At 53.8% G+C, this 16,542-nt stretch overlaps 1 protein-coding gene across 2 annotated transcripts in view; it reads right to left on the minus strand.

Moving 5' to 3' along the window:
- Positions 1–15,982, minus strand: part of ADAMTS14 (ADAM metallopeptidase with thrombospondin type 1 motif 14) — an 85,426-nt gene extending 69,444 nt beyond the window's left edge. For both annotated transcript variants that reach the window (XM_054572420.1, XM_054572419.1), the window contains exons 1-2: positions 15,901–15,982; positions 13,829–14,274 (exon numbers count right to left, since the gene is read on the minus strand). In XM_054572420.1, the coding sequence (XP_054428395.1) occupies positions 13,829–14,274; positions 15,901–15,982 (528 nt within the window). The remainder of the gene's footprint in view (positions 1–13,828; positions 14,275–15,900) is intronic.
- Positions 15,983–16,542: the final 560 nt, after the last annotated feature.

Consider the following 16,542-nt stretch of genomic DNA (forward strand, 5'->3'; position numbering starts at 1 on the left):
TTACACTTCTTAATCCCTGTACCTTTTCCCCTATTCTCCCTCCTCCCCTCCCTACTGATAACCCTCCAAATGATCTCTATGTCTATAATTCTGTTCCTGTTCTAGTTTGCTTAGTTTGTTTTTGTTTTTTAGATTCAGTTGTTGATAGTTGTGAGTGTTATCATTTTAATGTTCATAGTTTTGCTCTTCTTCTTTTTCTTAAATAAGTCCCGTTAACATTTTTCATATAATATGGGCTTGGTGATGATGAACTCTTTTAGCTTTACCTTTTCTGGGAAGCACTTTATCTGCCCTCCCATTCTAAAGGATTGCTTTTCTGGATAGAGGAGTCTTGGTTGTCAGTCCTTGCTTCTCATCACTTTGAATACTTCTTGCCAGTTCCTTCTTGCTTATAATGTTTCTTTTGAGAAATCAGCTGATAGTTGTATGGGAACTCCTTTGTAGGTAACTCTCTGCTTTTCTTTTGCTGCTTTTAAGATTCTCTCTTTAACTTTGGCATTTTAATTATGAGGTGTCTTGGCGTGGTCCTCTTTGGGTCCAACTTGTTTGGTACTCTGTGCTTCCTGGACTTGTATGTCTATTTCCTTCACCAAATTAGGGAAGTTCTCTTTCATTATTTTTTCAAATAGGTTTTCAATTTCTTGCTCTTCCTCTTCTCTTTCTGGCATCCCTATGATTCAGATGCTGGCATATTTGAAGATGACCCAGAGTTTTCTTATTCTCGCCTCGTTTTTTTAATTCTTATTTCTTCATTCTGCTCTAGTTAACTATTTATTTCTTCCTTATGTTCCAAATCGTTGATTTGAGCCCCGGCTTCCTTCCTTTCACTGTTGGTTCTCTCTGTGGTTTGTCCTTTATTTCGCTTAGTGTAGCCTTTGTTTATTCCCTTATGCCTTTGCCGTACTCAGGGAGTTCTCTGAGCACCCTGATCACCAGTGTTCTGAACTCTGCATCTGATAGGTTGGCTATCTCCGTTTCATTTAGTTCTTTTTCTAGGATTTTGTTCTGTTCTTCCATTTGTGCCATAGTTCTTTGTCTCCTCAATTTGACAGCCTCCCTGTGTCAGTGTCTGTGTATTAGATAGAGCTGCTTTGACACCCTGTCTTAGCCACACCTGTTAAGTTGTATGGGGCAGAGCCTTAGTTATTCACCAGGGTGGGGCAACACATTTCACAGTTTTGCGGCTCTGTACATGGGGGAGGGGTCCGAGAGGGGACAATGCCGCTGCCTGGCTGCTGGAGGGTTGCTCGGCACTCGCCCCACTTCCAGTCACTTCACCCATTTTCTGTATGCAACTGGAGCTCTGCTAGCTCTTGCCCTGGTCATGGTTCCCAGAGTGGGTGAGTCTGCATACTTTCTAGGACCACATGGGCTCTTTAAATGTACTCTCCTGAGAGACTGGCAGTTTCTTCCGCTGCCCCAAAGCCCACTGGTTTTTACAGCCAGAAGTTATGAGGCTTTATTTTCCCAGTGCTAGAACCCTTGGGTGCACAGTCTGGCCTGGGGCTGCAATCACTCACTCCTCAGGCTTCCCGTGAATGTGGGGCTGCCCGTTCTGCCGGCTGCCACCGCCACCACACCGCACCTCTCTGCCCTGCCTCTCTACCCAGCTCCCCAGCTCCACCCCTCCTCCCACCTGGATGAATATGGCTTCTTTAAATCCTTGGTTGTTGGACTACCATACAGTTAGATTTTTCTGGCAGTTGTGGGTGTTTTTTGTTTTGAGGTTAGTTGTGATCCTTCTTATGGTTGTGTGAGGAAGCATAGTGTGTCTACCTACACCTCCATCTTGCCCAGAAGTCTGGTTCAGGGTAATTTTAAAAGTAAGAAAGAGCATGCGCAAGTAAAACATTGGTGGGAACACACCCCATTGTTTCAGAGTTGTTGCTGTGTGGCAAAATAGTAGGCGAGTCCTTCTCCTTAAGTTTTTAGGTCTTTTCTAACTTTTCTATAATTCCCCTATCTGAAAAGGAAAGCCAATCCTGCACAGAATGCCTGTCTGCCTGCTATAATGAGCAAATCATAATTGTATAACAATTATTATAAGCAAAGTTTTTTAAAAAGGAGACAAACAACATGTAACTCGCCTTCTGTCATCAACCTCCCTGCAAGGTGGTGTAGAGGCCGCTTGGGAATGGAACACTTGGGGCTCCACCCAAGCCGCTCCTTCCCAGCTGGTGACGTGAGTCCTCTCCAAGACTCAGTTTCCACAGCTGAAGCCAAAGTATTGTTGGGAAGATGGAATAAAACAATGAAGAAGAATGTCCCTCCTAAGACCTGGCCGCAGCAGGGTGGCAGCCTTTTCCTTTCCTTCCTTCTCTGATCTGCCTTTCCTGGTCCCCCATGATGGGACCCCAACTGTTTGTCAAACCCAGGAGGCTATGGCAGTGGGTCTCACCCCTAGACACCTATTAGAATCACATGAGGAATTGGCAGAACTACTGCCATACCCTAGGCCACACCCTAGACCAAAGAATAAATCTCAGTGAGTGGGACTCAAGGATAAGATTTTCTCAAAGCTGCCCAGGTGATTCCAACGTGCAGCCAGGGCTGAAACCCTCTGGGAGCTTCCAAAAATATGGAGCGGTCAAAGGCAGTGATCATCCAAGTTTCACAACGAGCGGTAGCAGCACGGAGTGTCGGACCACAAGAGTTAGTCATAATGAAGTGGGCAAGGAAGACAGGGAGGGAGCGAGGCGACAATGGGCGCATGCCCTGACCGAGGAGGCAGGGGAGGCAGTCTGGACCAGCTGGCTCACTGCACACCTGTTCCCCAGGCTGAGCATGACCAAGGATCATCTGGACCACATGTGGTCTGTGCCTTAGGTGCTGTCTTAGAACCTACCCATCCCTCCCCTCAAGGTGTAACTCAAAACTGTGTGTAAAGAATAATTTGCTAAAATTTTCCTGGGCAGGGTGGGGGTCTGGCAGGTGGGGGAGGGGGGCAGCCAGGGGCAAATTAATAATGTCACAGCCACCCCAGCTGGGGAGTCCCCAAGCCAGTACCTCTACGATGATGCTGATGATAATGAAGAGGAAGGCGGTCATTGATTCTGTCCTCTGATCCGTGGATAACACAGTTGCTTAGGTCTTCAAAAGCTCGGTAAACATTCTCAAAGGAAAGGTGCTCCCTTTTTAGGACCCCACCCCCTAGTGTCAGGGGCCTGCCGGCCCAGGGGCAGGGCAGGGCCTCACACTGCAGGTGTCGGCGACTCCCCTTCTGCTGCAAACCCCCACCCTCAAGCCCAAACAGAGTCCAGGGTAGACTTTGCCAGGCTGGCAGCCGCCCCCAATTTCCATTCACCGTGCCCAGGAGCCACGTGGCTCTGAGGCTCCCCCTCTGTCACCACCACGGCCCACCAAGCTCGGGCTGGGAGCTCTGCCTGGCCCCCTCCTTGGCCCAGAGTCCTGGCAGCAGTGGAGGCAGCTTCAGGACGAGGAGACAGGAAGCGTTCCTCACATGCCAGAAAGTGGGTGGCTGCCAGGCCCTGCGCTGAGGAGCAGCCGGCCCCCTGCATTGAGGCCCTGCAGCCTGAGCTTTGCTCCTCAGAAGCAAACCAGCTGATGGCGGGGCGGCTCTAAAGAAAAGATGCAGCCAGTCCTCCCATGGCTGAGGTCACCTGTCCCAGGTCAATAGTCCAGCCAGGCCTCCCCTCTGATCCATGAGCCTGGCCCAGTGGGGCACTGACGTTGTTTTAAATCCCCGTTCAGGTATGTCTGTCTGTCCCTCCACGAGATCAGGCATGAAAAATGTTTCCCACTTAGTGTGATACATGGTAGGTCTGCAGGGAGTAATAAATGAGAGATGGGGGTGGGGAGAGGTTCCCTACAGAAGATGGGTGAGCACGGGAGGGTGGAAAGGAGTAGACCCGGCCGCCTGAATTCCTGTGCCAGGCCCAGCTCTACAGGGTAACTCCTGACAGCACATCCCCTTCGGGCGTTGCCACATCCTCTGCACGGTGGGGAGGAGCCGTGAATCCTGGGAATCATCATCAAACCAGGCGCCTTACCATCCTTAATCCTGCTCAGGGCCCGGCACCAGTAGCATGATTTCCAGATTTCTCAGAACTCAGACACTTCATCAAAGCTCGTCTGTGCTAAGCCCTCAGTTACTAACAACACGTCCCGGCCGCTCTGGCCAGTCACCAGGTCCTCTACTCACTTTACATGTTCACACACATCTCTGCAATTTTACCTCTCCTAAACCTCTACCTGCAATACTAGGTATCTATTCATTCATTCATTCATTCATTCATTCATCAGATATTCACTGAGCAGGCCCTGTTCTAGTTGCTGGGGACACAGCCAAAAATTCCTCCTCACCTGGCACTAATATTCTACCAAGGGATGAAATAGGTAAAAATACGTAAACAAATGGAAATAGCCATGCAGAAAAATTAATCAGAGAGAACTGGGGGTTGAAATTTTAAATAAGGGAGTCAGGGAAGATGTCACTAAGAAGGTAATATCTGAGCAAAGGCCTGAGGAAGATGAGGTGCAGGTGCCGGCAGTATCTGGGGAGGGGTACCCCAGCAAGAAGGACGTCAGGATTGGGGAGGAAGGAGTAGAGGGGGTCTCAGGAGGACCGGGAGGAGGGACAACTCCCAGGGCCTGCTTGGCTGCTCCCTGACAAGTATTACGGGAGGTCTTGGGGAAGAGACAAAAGGATGGCAGCAGGGGAGTCAGAGAGGCTACGACCATCACCAGGAGAGAGAGCAGGGTGGTTCGGACCACCCCCGCACTTGTTATTCTTGTCAAGCCCTGTTGGTTTCTCTTTTGGAATTAATAGCAACAAAAATCCCCCTACCTCCGCAGGGGACCAGTTCTGCACCCTGAACCACAGGCGTTCACACGGCCCCAGGCCTTTGCCCCTGCTGTGAGAGCTGCCAGGAATGCCCTTCCCTCCCATCAGTGCGCCCTCCTCTGTGTCCCCAGCGGGTCTTGGTGGGTGCTCTACCCCCCTTCAGGTATGTCTGTCTGTCCTTCTTCCAGATATGAGCTTTAGGAGGACAAGTACTGATTCACACCATAGGACCAACTTCGGAACCAAACCACGTTAAATAAGGATCCTTGGCACCAAACCTCCAAAACGACCTCCCCTGGGCATGTGGCCCTTAATGAGAGATCTGCTTTCCCACAAAAAGTGGCCGTGGCTTAGGGGACGCACGTTTTGCCTAGGGCCTCCCCGTCCAGAGATTATAAATCATGAGGTGACAAAGTATTAAGCCCTCAACGCACCCGGGCGGCAGCCTGCTGGGCTACGGAACACAAGGCCTCTTTGGGCTGGGGGAGCTAATTGGGAGTGTGAGCTCCTGCCAGTCTCAGGGGCGGAAATGAACCTCTGCTGCGGGCCGGGCTGGCTTGGGGGTACGGGTATTTTCTGGACACATCAAAGGTCTAAATGTTTGGTTGGCTTAGAAGCAAAAGCTGACAAAGGGCTTCAAGCGGCCCACTGGGAACAGGGCTTGCATTCAGACAACCTTGTCCTGACAAACGTTCCCACCTTCAGAGGTTTCTCTAAAAGGGGCCTGTTCAGCTGTGTTGCAGAAAGCAGAAGAAAATGAGACTGCAGGTTTTGTAATGTTCCATGACAAGTAATGTGTACATAAGCGCAGCCTGCTGCCCTGCAGTATTTGGAAAATGGATAAAACTTCAGCAGTGCTGACTTGGGGCTAAGAAACACCAGGGTCCTTTTGAGCTTCAAATCCCGCTAACTGGGCTGTTGGCATTTGTATTTTCTTAGCTGGCTTCCCAGTTTGAGGGAAACAATGGCCCTCACAGTGGCAGCCTTGTAAACACCTCCACCTGGGGCCCAGCCCCGGGGACTCCCAGGACACCCCCATAGGGCAACCATTGGACCAATCTCTTCAGCATCCATGTTCTCGAGCCACTGCCAAGCCACCGCATCACTGGCCATCACATGGTTTATGACCTTGAGTCACTATTCACGTTTACTCAGGCTTTTCCACCGACTCCAGAGAAGCCATGAGGGATCATGGGGGGACCACTGGACCTGGAGCCAGGCACCAAGACTCCATCGGCCCTGACAGTCTCCCATGGCATGATCCTGGGTGAGTCTCTTCCCTTCCCTGAGCCTTGGCTTTCTGGTCTGGAAAGTGAAGAGGGGACCGAGAGGCTACCACAGCCTCTCCTGGCCACATCTGTGCACACTCAGGCCACAGTCCAGTGAACTGTGAGGACGCTGAGCGGGGACTTGCCACGAGGCCCCACGAGGATTATTTGTGCTGACAGGAGCTCCTTAGGGCTGCCAGGGAGGAGGTGGCCTGCAAGCATTACTATTATAGTTGTTGTTGTTGCTTTAAGGCTTTGAAGGCAGGGCAAAGCCCACATGCTGATAATGGAATGCTGGGCCTGCCAGAGGGTTTGGGAATGTCCCACTGCAGGGCCCGGGAAATGCAGACATTTCCTGGGTGCTCACCGAGGCCCCACCCTGGGCCTCTGCCACACTGCCACTGGGAGGCAGGCAGAAGGCAGGTGCAGCCCTCAGCACATCGCCAGCGCTCCAGCCAGCCCGAAGATGCCGGGGAAGGAAATAAAAGGTGCCCCCAAACCAGACCATCCCTCGCTGGCCTGGGAGGCCAGCTCTGTTCAGGAGGAGTGGCAGTGAGGTGATGTCTGGCTTTTATTCCATATCATAAATAAGTTATTAATCCAGCAAGACACAGCTGTGGGGAGTCGAGGGAGCTGACACTCTGCAGGATCAGACGACCTCGAAGACGGGAAAACTGTCCAGGACCCAGACAACCACCCAGTCCTCTCAGGCAGAGGCCTAGACAGGACGGGGCCTTCTGGAAAGCAAGAGGAGCGCTGGGCTGGGTGACCAGGGGTCTGGAAACAAAACATTGTGTGCCCTGCCTCAGTGTCCATACGTATCCTGAGGGATCAACAATAATAATAGAAGCCCCACTTACCCATGGCACTGTGGCTGCGCACGCGCTCTGGACCCTTCTTTCCTTCCATCCATTCCCTCAGACGCAGCAATAAATCCACACCATTTAACGGTAACAACTACAGCTGTTGCATGGATCGAGTACTGAGCTAAGCCCTTTACACATGACAATTCTATGAAGTGACTACTATTACAATCCCCGCGTTACAGATGAGGAAATTGAGGCATGGAGAGACTCGGAAACTGCCTACGGCCACACAGCATGTGAAGGGCAGAGCTGGGATCTCAGCCCAGGCGGTGTGGTTCCGGCGGTCACGCTCTCCTGCCCCGCACAGACTGCCTACCGCAGCAAGCCTGCTGTGTTAAAAAAAAAGAAAAAAGAAAAAGAAAAAGAACAGTTTGCTTAAAGAATAGATCATTTTCCTTAAAAATCCATATTTCTGATTTCTCCTTAAAATGCTCAAACACACTGTGATACCAAATTGGCACTTGCGTTAGAGGACATTGTCCTCTCTCATTTGCACAGACCCACCTCCCCCCGCTCATACTGACCCTCTTCTCTTTCTTGTGTTATTCCCTGCTCATGGAGGCATGTAAATATTTTGTGTGTGTGTGTGAGTACGTGTTGTAATGTATTTAATGGGTGGCCCAAAACAACTCTTCCTCTTCCAGTGTGGCCCAGAGACGCCAAAAGGCTAGCCACCCCCGACTATTCTTCTCTTCTCCTTACAGATGAGGAATCTAGGCACAGAGAGATTTAGAAACTTATGCAAGGCCACACAGCGAGTCTGTGTCAGAACAAGGAGACCCCACACTTTCTGGAATCCTAGACTGTGGCCTCCTAATTACTACTAACAATGACTGCCATTGGCCTTTCCACGGGTCAGACACTTTCTGTAAATTTCACTGGGATATAATTCACATACCATAAAATCCACTCATTTAAACTGTAGAAGTCAACGGATTTTAGTTATATGCACAAGAGCTGTGCAACCACCCCCACAATCAATTTTAGAACATTTCATCACCCGCTAAAAGCAGCCCTGACTTTTTAGCTATCACTCCCCAACCCCTCCAACCGCCCCCCACTCCACCACTGTAATCCCATTTTAAAAACTGAAGGACAGGGCCTCAGAAAGCTTCTGTGATGTGCACAACATTAGCCAGAGGTAAGAAGCAGGGCTGGGACTCAGCCTCCCCTGCCCCTGCCCACACCATCTGCCAGAGGTGTACTCAGCATAACCTGCTAAAAATGCACCATCTGCAGAAGGTGGAAAATGAAACCAGATGGTGACAAACCTTACACGTGTGGCTACTTCCGCACCAAGACGGTGACTCACAGAGGCGGCAGGGCCAAGCCCCCATCACCCCAGAGCAGGGCAGAAAGGCTCAAGACCCAGGAAGGCATAGAAACCTGGTGGTCCAGGTTCTAGATGGGGACAGTGAGCACATGGCCCCACCGAAGCAGGGACCCCGCTCTGCTCACCTCATTTCTGTACCTCAGAACACCTGCAGGGCTCGCCAAGAACTGACCTCCACCCCAGGCCTCCATGTTCCTCCCAGGAATTCAGAGGCACATTCAGTAGCAGAGGGTCTGTTCTGCACCTGGCCGCCAGCCGGGGTCCTACGCAGGTGCTCCCTGCCCACAGGCCCTCAGAGGTTGGGGGACAGGAGAGCATTGGGAGGACTGCAGCAATGGCTGCCCACGCTCCCCGAGGAGTACACGGTGCCACTGCTGCTTGGGCACATTCTAATCCGGAACCTTGGGTCTGACAGCCACCCCTGCCCCAAGAAGAAACGCTGTAGTAGGACTTGGCCTCCCCACACCCCTTACTATGTGAGTCAGTTCTCTCTGCTGGCCATGGCCCCGCACTTTCTTCTTTATTTACAATGTGTAAACAGTCTTGAGCCGATGCTGCCTCCTCTGGGGAGCCTTCCTGGATGTCCTAACCAAAACAAATGGGTCCTTCCGTGCTGCCCCACACAAGATTTTAATTTGTCAGCTTTTATATCTGGGCCCCCATTAGCCTACAAACTCATCCAGGGCAGGGGTCCTGGCTTCCTCAGTCCTGGATCCCTCCCAACCCCCTCCCCCAGCTGTGACACCAGACCCATCAGGAGAGCAGGTGGGAAGTAAGGCCAAGTACCCATTGCTCAGTTTTAGGCGTGAATTAACCACAGTGCAGAGAGTCCTCTCAGTGTCTGTGCCAGGAGCTCACTGGTGAGTGGTGCGGTTGATGGCAGAATTGGAAAGGGGCGATGGCCACTGCCCCCCAGTGCAGATTCCAGTTGAAATGAGGATCAAGCCACCAGTTTAGAGACAGTGCTTCTCACCAGAGCAGCTAAAATGCCACACAGCTGCAAGACTGGCAAGAGGGCTTTGTTCAGACAGTCTTACAACTGACAGGTTTGCTCGGCTGCGAGGGCCAAGTTCAGGACTGGCGTTTTTCCTCTCTGCACCTACAGCCCAGCCCAGTCCCAGCAGGGAGCAGGCCCCCAGACAGATGGGGAGGGAGGAGTCAACTATGGGTTTACAAGGGCCTTCACACCCCTGCCCCGTGTCACAAAGTGCAATGCCAGAGCTGGAAGGGGCTCTGAGCTCGTCCATTTCCGCCTCTGCGATATACCTAGGAGGCAAGTGAAGCCCAGAGAAGGCAGGCAGCTTGCCCTGGGTCACACAGCCATATCTCCCAACCCCCAGCCAGATTCTTTTCAGATAGCAGCACACTGCACCCCTGCCCTGGGCCCCCTCTCTCATCCCACCCTTCCTTCCCGGTCAGACCAAGGCCCGCCGCCCAGTGTATCTCCTCAGACCCCCCCGCCACTGCGGCCCCATCCAGCACGGTGCCCCCTCCCTCACTCGCTCAAGCTCTTCCTTCTGCCTTACCCTCCAGACCTGGCAAACTTTTACTCATCCTTCAAGGCCCACTTCAAATATCATCTTCTCTGATACCACAGATAATAATCAATCCCATTTACTGAGACCCCACTGTGTTCTGAAAAACCAACAAGGTAACGGTGAATATACTTTTGGGATCCCCACAGCTTGGCACCCAAGTTCTTTGAGGGCAGAGACCTGACTCTGTGCAAAGCGGGGTAGTAACAATATCTGCCCACACAGCGCACATGACTAATGGGCTTTGAAAACTATAAAGTCTTATGCTACTGGAAGCTGTCTGCATTATTTTCAGGTCTCCTCCCCATGGCTCAGTTTCCCCGTCTACACAGCACAGCTTCATTCAGGTAATGAAGGAACATGACAGTACATGTGCTGGGACAGCACGCGTGCCATGCCTGGGCTGTGGGAGGGACTCATTCCTGTTCTTGTTGTTACTATTTGTGTCCCTTTCATTTTCTTCCATCTCCCTGTGGGCCGTGCTCACAGCCCATGCTCAGTACATCTTTTCTTTGGAACGAATGACTTCGGCTTTTGAGTTGTTAAAGAAAATGAGGTTAAAATCCAGAGGCCACATGAAGGTGCAGAGTTAAACCTTATCATTGAAATGCTGCACTGTAGCCCTTGAGTCCAAAGGTGGCTCAGCTGGGTCACTGTAAACAGCCCCTCACCCACATAGGGCAGGTGCCTGAAATGGGCCAGGAGTGAGCGACTCTCTGCCCTGGAGAGGTCGCGGCGCTGGGCTGCCTCCCCTGTCAGGACCCTGGGTGGGGAGGCGCCTTGGGATTTAGACTGAGGGACAGGCCTCTGGAGAGAGTTGAGGGCACAAGCAGTGGCCTGGCGTAAACAAGGGCCCCACCTGAGGCTCAGCCCTGTGAGGTGTATTTTCACCCCTCACAAGGGCAGGGGACCCAGGCGAGCCTCCGTTCCGGAGGGAAGCCCATCCACAGAGCAGCCTCCGAGGCCTGATTCGGCTTCTGCAAATATCACGTTGAATCGCTTTCCATCTGCCAGGGAGTATCAAATGCAGTCCCTCTTTGGACAAATGAGAAGAATAAAGCCCAGAAATGGGCTGTGACTTGCCCAGGTCGCACAGCTGATGAGAGCATTTACTGAGAGGCCTCCAAAAGTCAGCAACATCGGCTGAGCGATATCTGGCCCCAGGCCCACCAAGAAGCCTCCCACCCCGAACAACCGGAGGAGAGCTGGTCACTGTGGCCATGTGATTTTGCTTCATGGGTGTTGAGACTGGGGTCAGGGTCCTTTGTGAGCCCAATCCCTGCATCACCGAACGGTCACTAACCACTTATCAATAGGCTGCTGCTCTAATTTAATGACACGGAAGTTTTCAGGGTGTGAAGGGTGTGGACAGTTGCTTATTAATGGTGATGACCATCCACTAAGGCCTTTGTTTAGGTCCCCAATGCACATTTACAGAGGCGGTCAAAGCAGCGGGAGACCCAGCCCCATCGCTGCACAGCTGACAGCCTACACGGCCGATGACTTTAGAAAGAGTTCACGTCACTCAGCCAAGCCACCAGTTTGCACCAGCGCTTTCTCTCTCCACCTGCCAGGACCCTTCATCTCTGGGCGATCCCAAACATCACCTTGGATTTTCAACCAAAATCTAGGGCCACAGCACAGCGCTAGCCCGCAGGCTGACTGAGGACTCCTCCTGCAGCCGAGGCTCACCCGGGCCCCAGGACAAGGTCTTAGCCTTCTCAGCTGTCCTTACATCCTGGGTTTCTCAAAGTCTGCTCCCCGGAACCCCTGCAATCCTGGGGATTCCAGCACATGCTCAACTTTGAGAACCAACTGCTGCCTAAGATCACGCCTCTCAATGGGGGCCCAACAGGCAATATCTGGTTCTTTGGAAGGCAAAAAAAAATTATTCTTTACATAGGAAGCGCAGATACACATACAGTTCATAAGCATATATTCAGTATATCTGTGGTATTAAAATTTTATGAAGGTGGTAATTAGGAAAAATGTTTAAAAAGGCTCTTTGGCCACAGGGGTGGAGGGCATGATGAAAGAAAGATTGAGAAGCACTGGTCTTGACAAAGGCAGCCACGATATTCGGCAGTAAGACACCTCTGAAGGATGGGAGTGTTGGGAAACGCCCTGTCTGGTTTCAGGGACTGTAGCCTCACCAACAGATGAGAGGGCCCCACGGCTGGAAATAATCAAAGAGGCCTTGGGAAAACAGGCCACTGAGGAGATGAAACCTGTCCCCTAGGCAGGGCACAGCCCCTGCCTCCCTCACATCACCCTGCTCGGCCCTGTGATGGTTGGTAGTCAATGACGGGTAAGATTCCTCACGGAAGGGATGATCTAAGACAGACAAGGCCGGTATGGCAGCAGACAAGGACTTGGGGCACCCGGAGTAAGACAAAAAGGCCCGCGCTCCTCAGCTCTGCTTGGACATGGCCAGAGTCCTCATTCTATCTGAAAGAAGTCTCCTTACCTCTTGGCGGCTCTGCCCTGCCGGCCTGGCTCAGGCTTGAAACAATACTAAAGGCAGGTACAGCCCTAAACTGGATCAGGCAGTTCCCCGGGACAATCAGGTCTAGAATTAAGTTCTTCTAAGCATGCTTTGTTCTTCCCTCAAAAGCTATGATAACTCGCTCATAGTGGGAAGGAGATTTACATTATTCATAGGCCCTGACCTGAGGCAGATCTCTTCTGTTCCTTCAATTGTTATCTATGATCTCTATTTGTTTTCTGTAAACATAGCCTTTTGATATTGATTTATGAGTTTTGCATCCTTACATGTCCCCTCTCCTGGCAAACAGGGAAGTGTTTGCAGGGACTCGTGTTTATTCCCCCCATCCGTGACAACCCCCGACAGGCTCTGCGGGATTCAGAGCCCTGCTCCCTCCTCAGCTGGCTCTGGACAGTGACCCTCAGATCCAGGAGCGGCCAGCGCGGCGCTCCCCCTGTGAAATGGGAGGACGGTGAGAAGAGCTCCCAGCCCTGCCAGTAAGGAAAGACCCCCATTCCCATCCCCCATGCGACTCATCCCACTCGCAAAGGTGAAGGGCAGAGGGGCAAGCAGGTCCTTTCCTGGGACACATCAGCTCATATCTGACTAAGTACAGACCACAAAAAGAGTGCCCACTGCTCCGAGGCTTCCACATAGGCTCCTGAGGGCCTGACACACTGAGGAAGGGGCAGTGAAGGGACCAAGACTGAGCAGGAATTGAGCATGAGAAAGAGAAAAGCCGCTCCCCGCTCTCTGGTTTGCAATGGGATGCTGGGAGGAGGCAGCAGATCGTAAGAAAGGAACTCACAGAGCAGAGCACTGGAAAAGAGCAGGCTGGCTTCGGGGACCAGAGGCAGTGGGAGGCATAACAGTAAGGATAATAGCAGCTAACACTGACAGAGGCTTGACCTCACGCCAGGCAGGTGCTGACCTACTCACCACCAGCTGTGTTGCCCAGTGAGATATGTCACATGATTATCACGAGCACATCAGCTCCAGGAGGTCAGGGACAGTGTCTGCCTCAGGCTCTGCTGTAGCCCCCAGAGCCTGAACAGAGCCGGGCAGAGGGGACACACGAAGTAAGAATGTGCAGAATGAATAAATCCTCACCTTGCGCATAGGAAAGAACCTCAGGGAGAGTAAGGGACTTATCCAAAGTCTCGTGGCTAGTAAGCAGCACAGCCAAGAATCCATCCCAGCAGAGCCTGCCTTACTCACCCCTGCATGTGTCTGGGCTCAGAGACCCCCGCCAGGTAAGCTGTGGTCCTGATGTGTCGGCGGAGGGTGAGGGCATGAACAAGATAAGGCATCATCCAAGCTGGGCCTCTGCCCACCTGGCAGAGCATAACCCTGGTGCCACTAGGGCATGCAGGGCTCTCTGTGGAAGCAGCACAGCCCAGACCACACAGCTTGCCCACAGGAGTCCCAGACACAGGGGAGCTAAGGAGAAAACCAGGTCTGCCCGCCTCGGGTACTGGAGTTAGCCAGGGCCTGGAGAGAGGGGCAAAATGAGGCTTGAGGAAAGGCTAACCCTTACCAATCCATCACAGTTGCTGATGGCGACAGCTGCCCCCGGCATGCCTGTGACACTCCCGGTGTAGACACACTCTTGCCGCAAGGGCTGTCGGAAGAGCTCCCGAAAGTCCTCCTGCCACTCTGCAGAGGCTCCGGGCACCACCAGCCGCCGGCTGGGCCGCAGGCGCAAGTGCAGTTCCTCCCCAAAAACAGTAACATTGAAGTACAGGGAGTAGCGCCCCATCCGGCCAGGCGGTGGGGTGGCTCCTTTGCGGCGGCGCAGGGGGCTGCGGGCCACCCGGAGGTGAGCTGAGTGGGAGGGTGGTGCAGGTGGCCTGTCCACTGCCACACTCCCTGCAGAGGCTGCTGCTGGGCCAGACACCACGTGGGAGAGGAAGCGTCCCCGAAAATCTGTGCTGCAGGGCACTGTCACACCATAGTCACGGAGCCTTCCGGAGAGGCGCAGCTCTGCTGAAGGTAAACAAACAGTCACTTCAGTACAGGCTGTGCAAAGGGAAGGGAAAGCCAGAAATCCCACTGGGGCAGGGAGTGATCTGCAACTGTGAGTGTCACCTTGAAGGGAGCCCTTAGCCCAAGTGCACCCATTTTCTATCTCCTGCTTCCTGAGCCCCTGGATCTCTATGCCGGGATGAATGGTGATCAAGCACTTTGTGGACATAAATTGTTTCCGGGAGTCCCCAGGTGCTTTTTCAACTTAGCAGAAGAAAACAAATGATGCCAAACAGAGTCCTGTCACTCTAGCAACAAGCCTTCCAACCTTGGGCGCTGCTGAGGAAAGCACTGACATTCCCCGAAAGCCCCAGGGCACAGAGAGGGTCTGCCCAAACATTCCCAATGCGCTGAAGTCACCAGACCAGCCTGGGGTAGGACCCTCCTTGCCAAGCTCCCTGAACGCAGCTGGGAAAACAAACACACCTAGAAACCCAGGGGATCCTGGGCACGTGTCAAGGAGAAAGGTGGAGCTGGAGAGGGAGGGGAGGGAATACAAGTTCTATATTTTTCCAAGTTTAGAAAGAAAACTTTTTTAAGCAGCACGGTGGCTGCTGAGATTTCTACATGGCCCAGCCCCGAGCTGGGTAAGTATAGATCTTCAAAAATAAAACAAGATGCACAGGGTGACCTGCTCACTCAGACTGAATTAAGTGTGAGGTCATGGCCCCATGCTCCAGGCTGCACGCCAGCGCCCCGTCCTCACACAGCTCTCCCCAAGCCCAAGCCAAGCCAGGCAGAAATGACAGTTCCCTGGCTTCTAGGCCTGGTGATTCATGGATACGAATTTGGGAGGAATTTTCATTTCCACACAGCTCTATCTCCTGCCTCCCCAGCCCCCTTCACAGCACTGATAAAACCTGGAAAATGATGTGTCCTGAAAATCCCCCATGTCCAAGGCAGGTGTGGGCGGGGGAGAGCCAACTCTCCTCTGGTTTACCCACTAGAGCAAGGAACCCCGAGACTTCAGCTAGAGGGATCCATCTGGTACATGAACAGAGCTCACAGACAAGCAACCACCCTGCCTGGAGACTGTGGAAGCCACCTCCCCATGCTCAGAGCCACCAGGAGGGCATCTCACACTGCAAGGTGACGGTGGAGTGCGTGTGGTCTGTGTGTGGCAGGGTGTTTGCACAGAGCAGGACAATGCTGTGGAGAGAGAAGTGTATTTCTGTGCAGCAGTGTTCACTGGGGTGTAGGGTAACCACCTGCCAGCCTGATTCTGTGTGTGCAAAAGACACACACAAGTACACACAGGCGCGCACGTGCATACTAGTTGGAGGCAGAGAAGACACTGAGAGTGAGATGGGGGGGCGAGGGGGAACACAAAGAGACAGAAGTGCAACTCCTAAAGGAGGCTCCATATTCCCAGAGCCTCTTCTGGGGTCTCTCTTCACGTTTTGTGCCAGAAAGTTAGACAAGTTGCGGGACAGCGTCGGTGGCACAGGGGAAGACAAGAGCTTAGACCCGCTGCGCGCACCGACTCCCACACTCGCGCTACCCAGTTCCTCTGCACCGTCGGATCTCCCGGACCCGCGCGCACCCCATACCCCACGCGCTCCCGCGCGCCCGACTCGCACGCACCTGGGGTCCGGCTGCCCTCGGCGGCGCACAGCGCGCAGTGCAGGGGCAGCAGGCAGGACAGCAGCGCGCGGAGCCGAGCCATGTGGCCACGCGGAAACGCGGGCCGGGCCGGCGCCGGAGCCCCGAGCTCCGGGTTGCGAGAGAGGCTAGTGCTCACCCGGGGCTGCCTGAGCGCCGGCCGGCCGGCCTCCGCCGCCGGCGCTGCCGCCGCCGCCGCCGCCGCCTCCTCCCGCCTGGTCTCCTCCCGCCTGGTCTCCTCCCGCCCTCCCGCTCCCGGTCCCCGGAGCGGCGCCGCCGACTGGACAGCTGGCTCCGGGCACCCGAGGCTGCCGGCGGGAGAGCGAAGCAGCCGACTTGCCATCGCCTCCGGTGCCAACTGTCGGTGGATCAGTTTGCCCGCGCCGTGACGCCCCGGGACTCGCGGGAGCCGGACGGTGGGGCGGTGGGGCGGGCCAGGGGTGGGCACACTGGCGGGGCGGGGCCGGGCGCGGGTCGGAACTGGGGGCGCAGCGCGCTCGGGGGCGGGGCGCGGTGCTGGGGAGTGCAGCTGCATGCTGCCCCGCCGGATCGGAAGTGCCACGCGGAGCCACAACTCGGGCTCTGAGCGTCTTGGGCGAGGGTCCCATCAGCCGCCCGGGCTCC

The sequence above is a fragment of the Pteronotus mesoamericanus genome, unplaced genomic scaffold, assembly GCF_021234165.1.
Source record: "Pteronotus mesoamericanus isolate MK-2021 breed Mesoamerican mustached bat unplaced genomic scaffold, CSHL_Meso_final contig_24, whole genome shotgun sequence".
In the NCBI taxonomy this organism is placed as follows: Eukaryota; Metazoa; Chordata; class Mammalia; order Chiroptera; family Mormoopidae; genus Pteronotus; species Pteronotus mesoamericanus.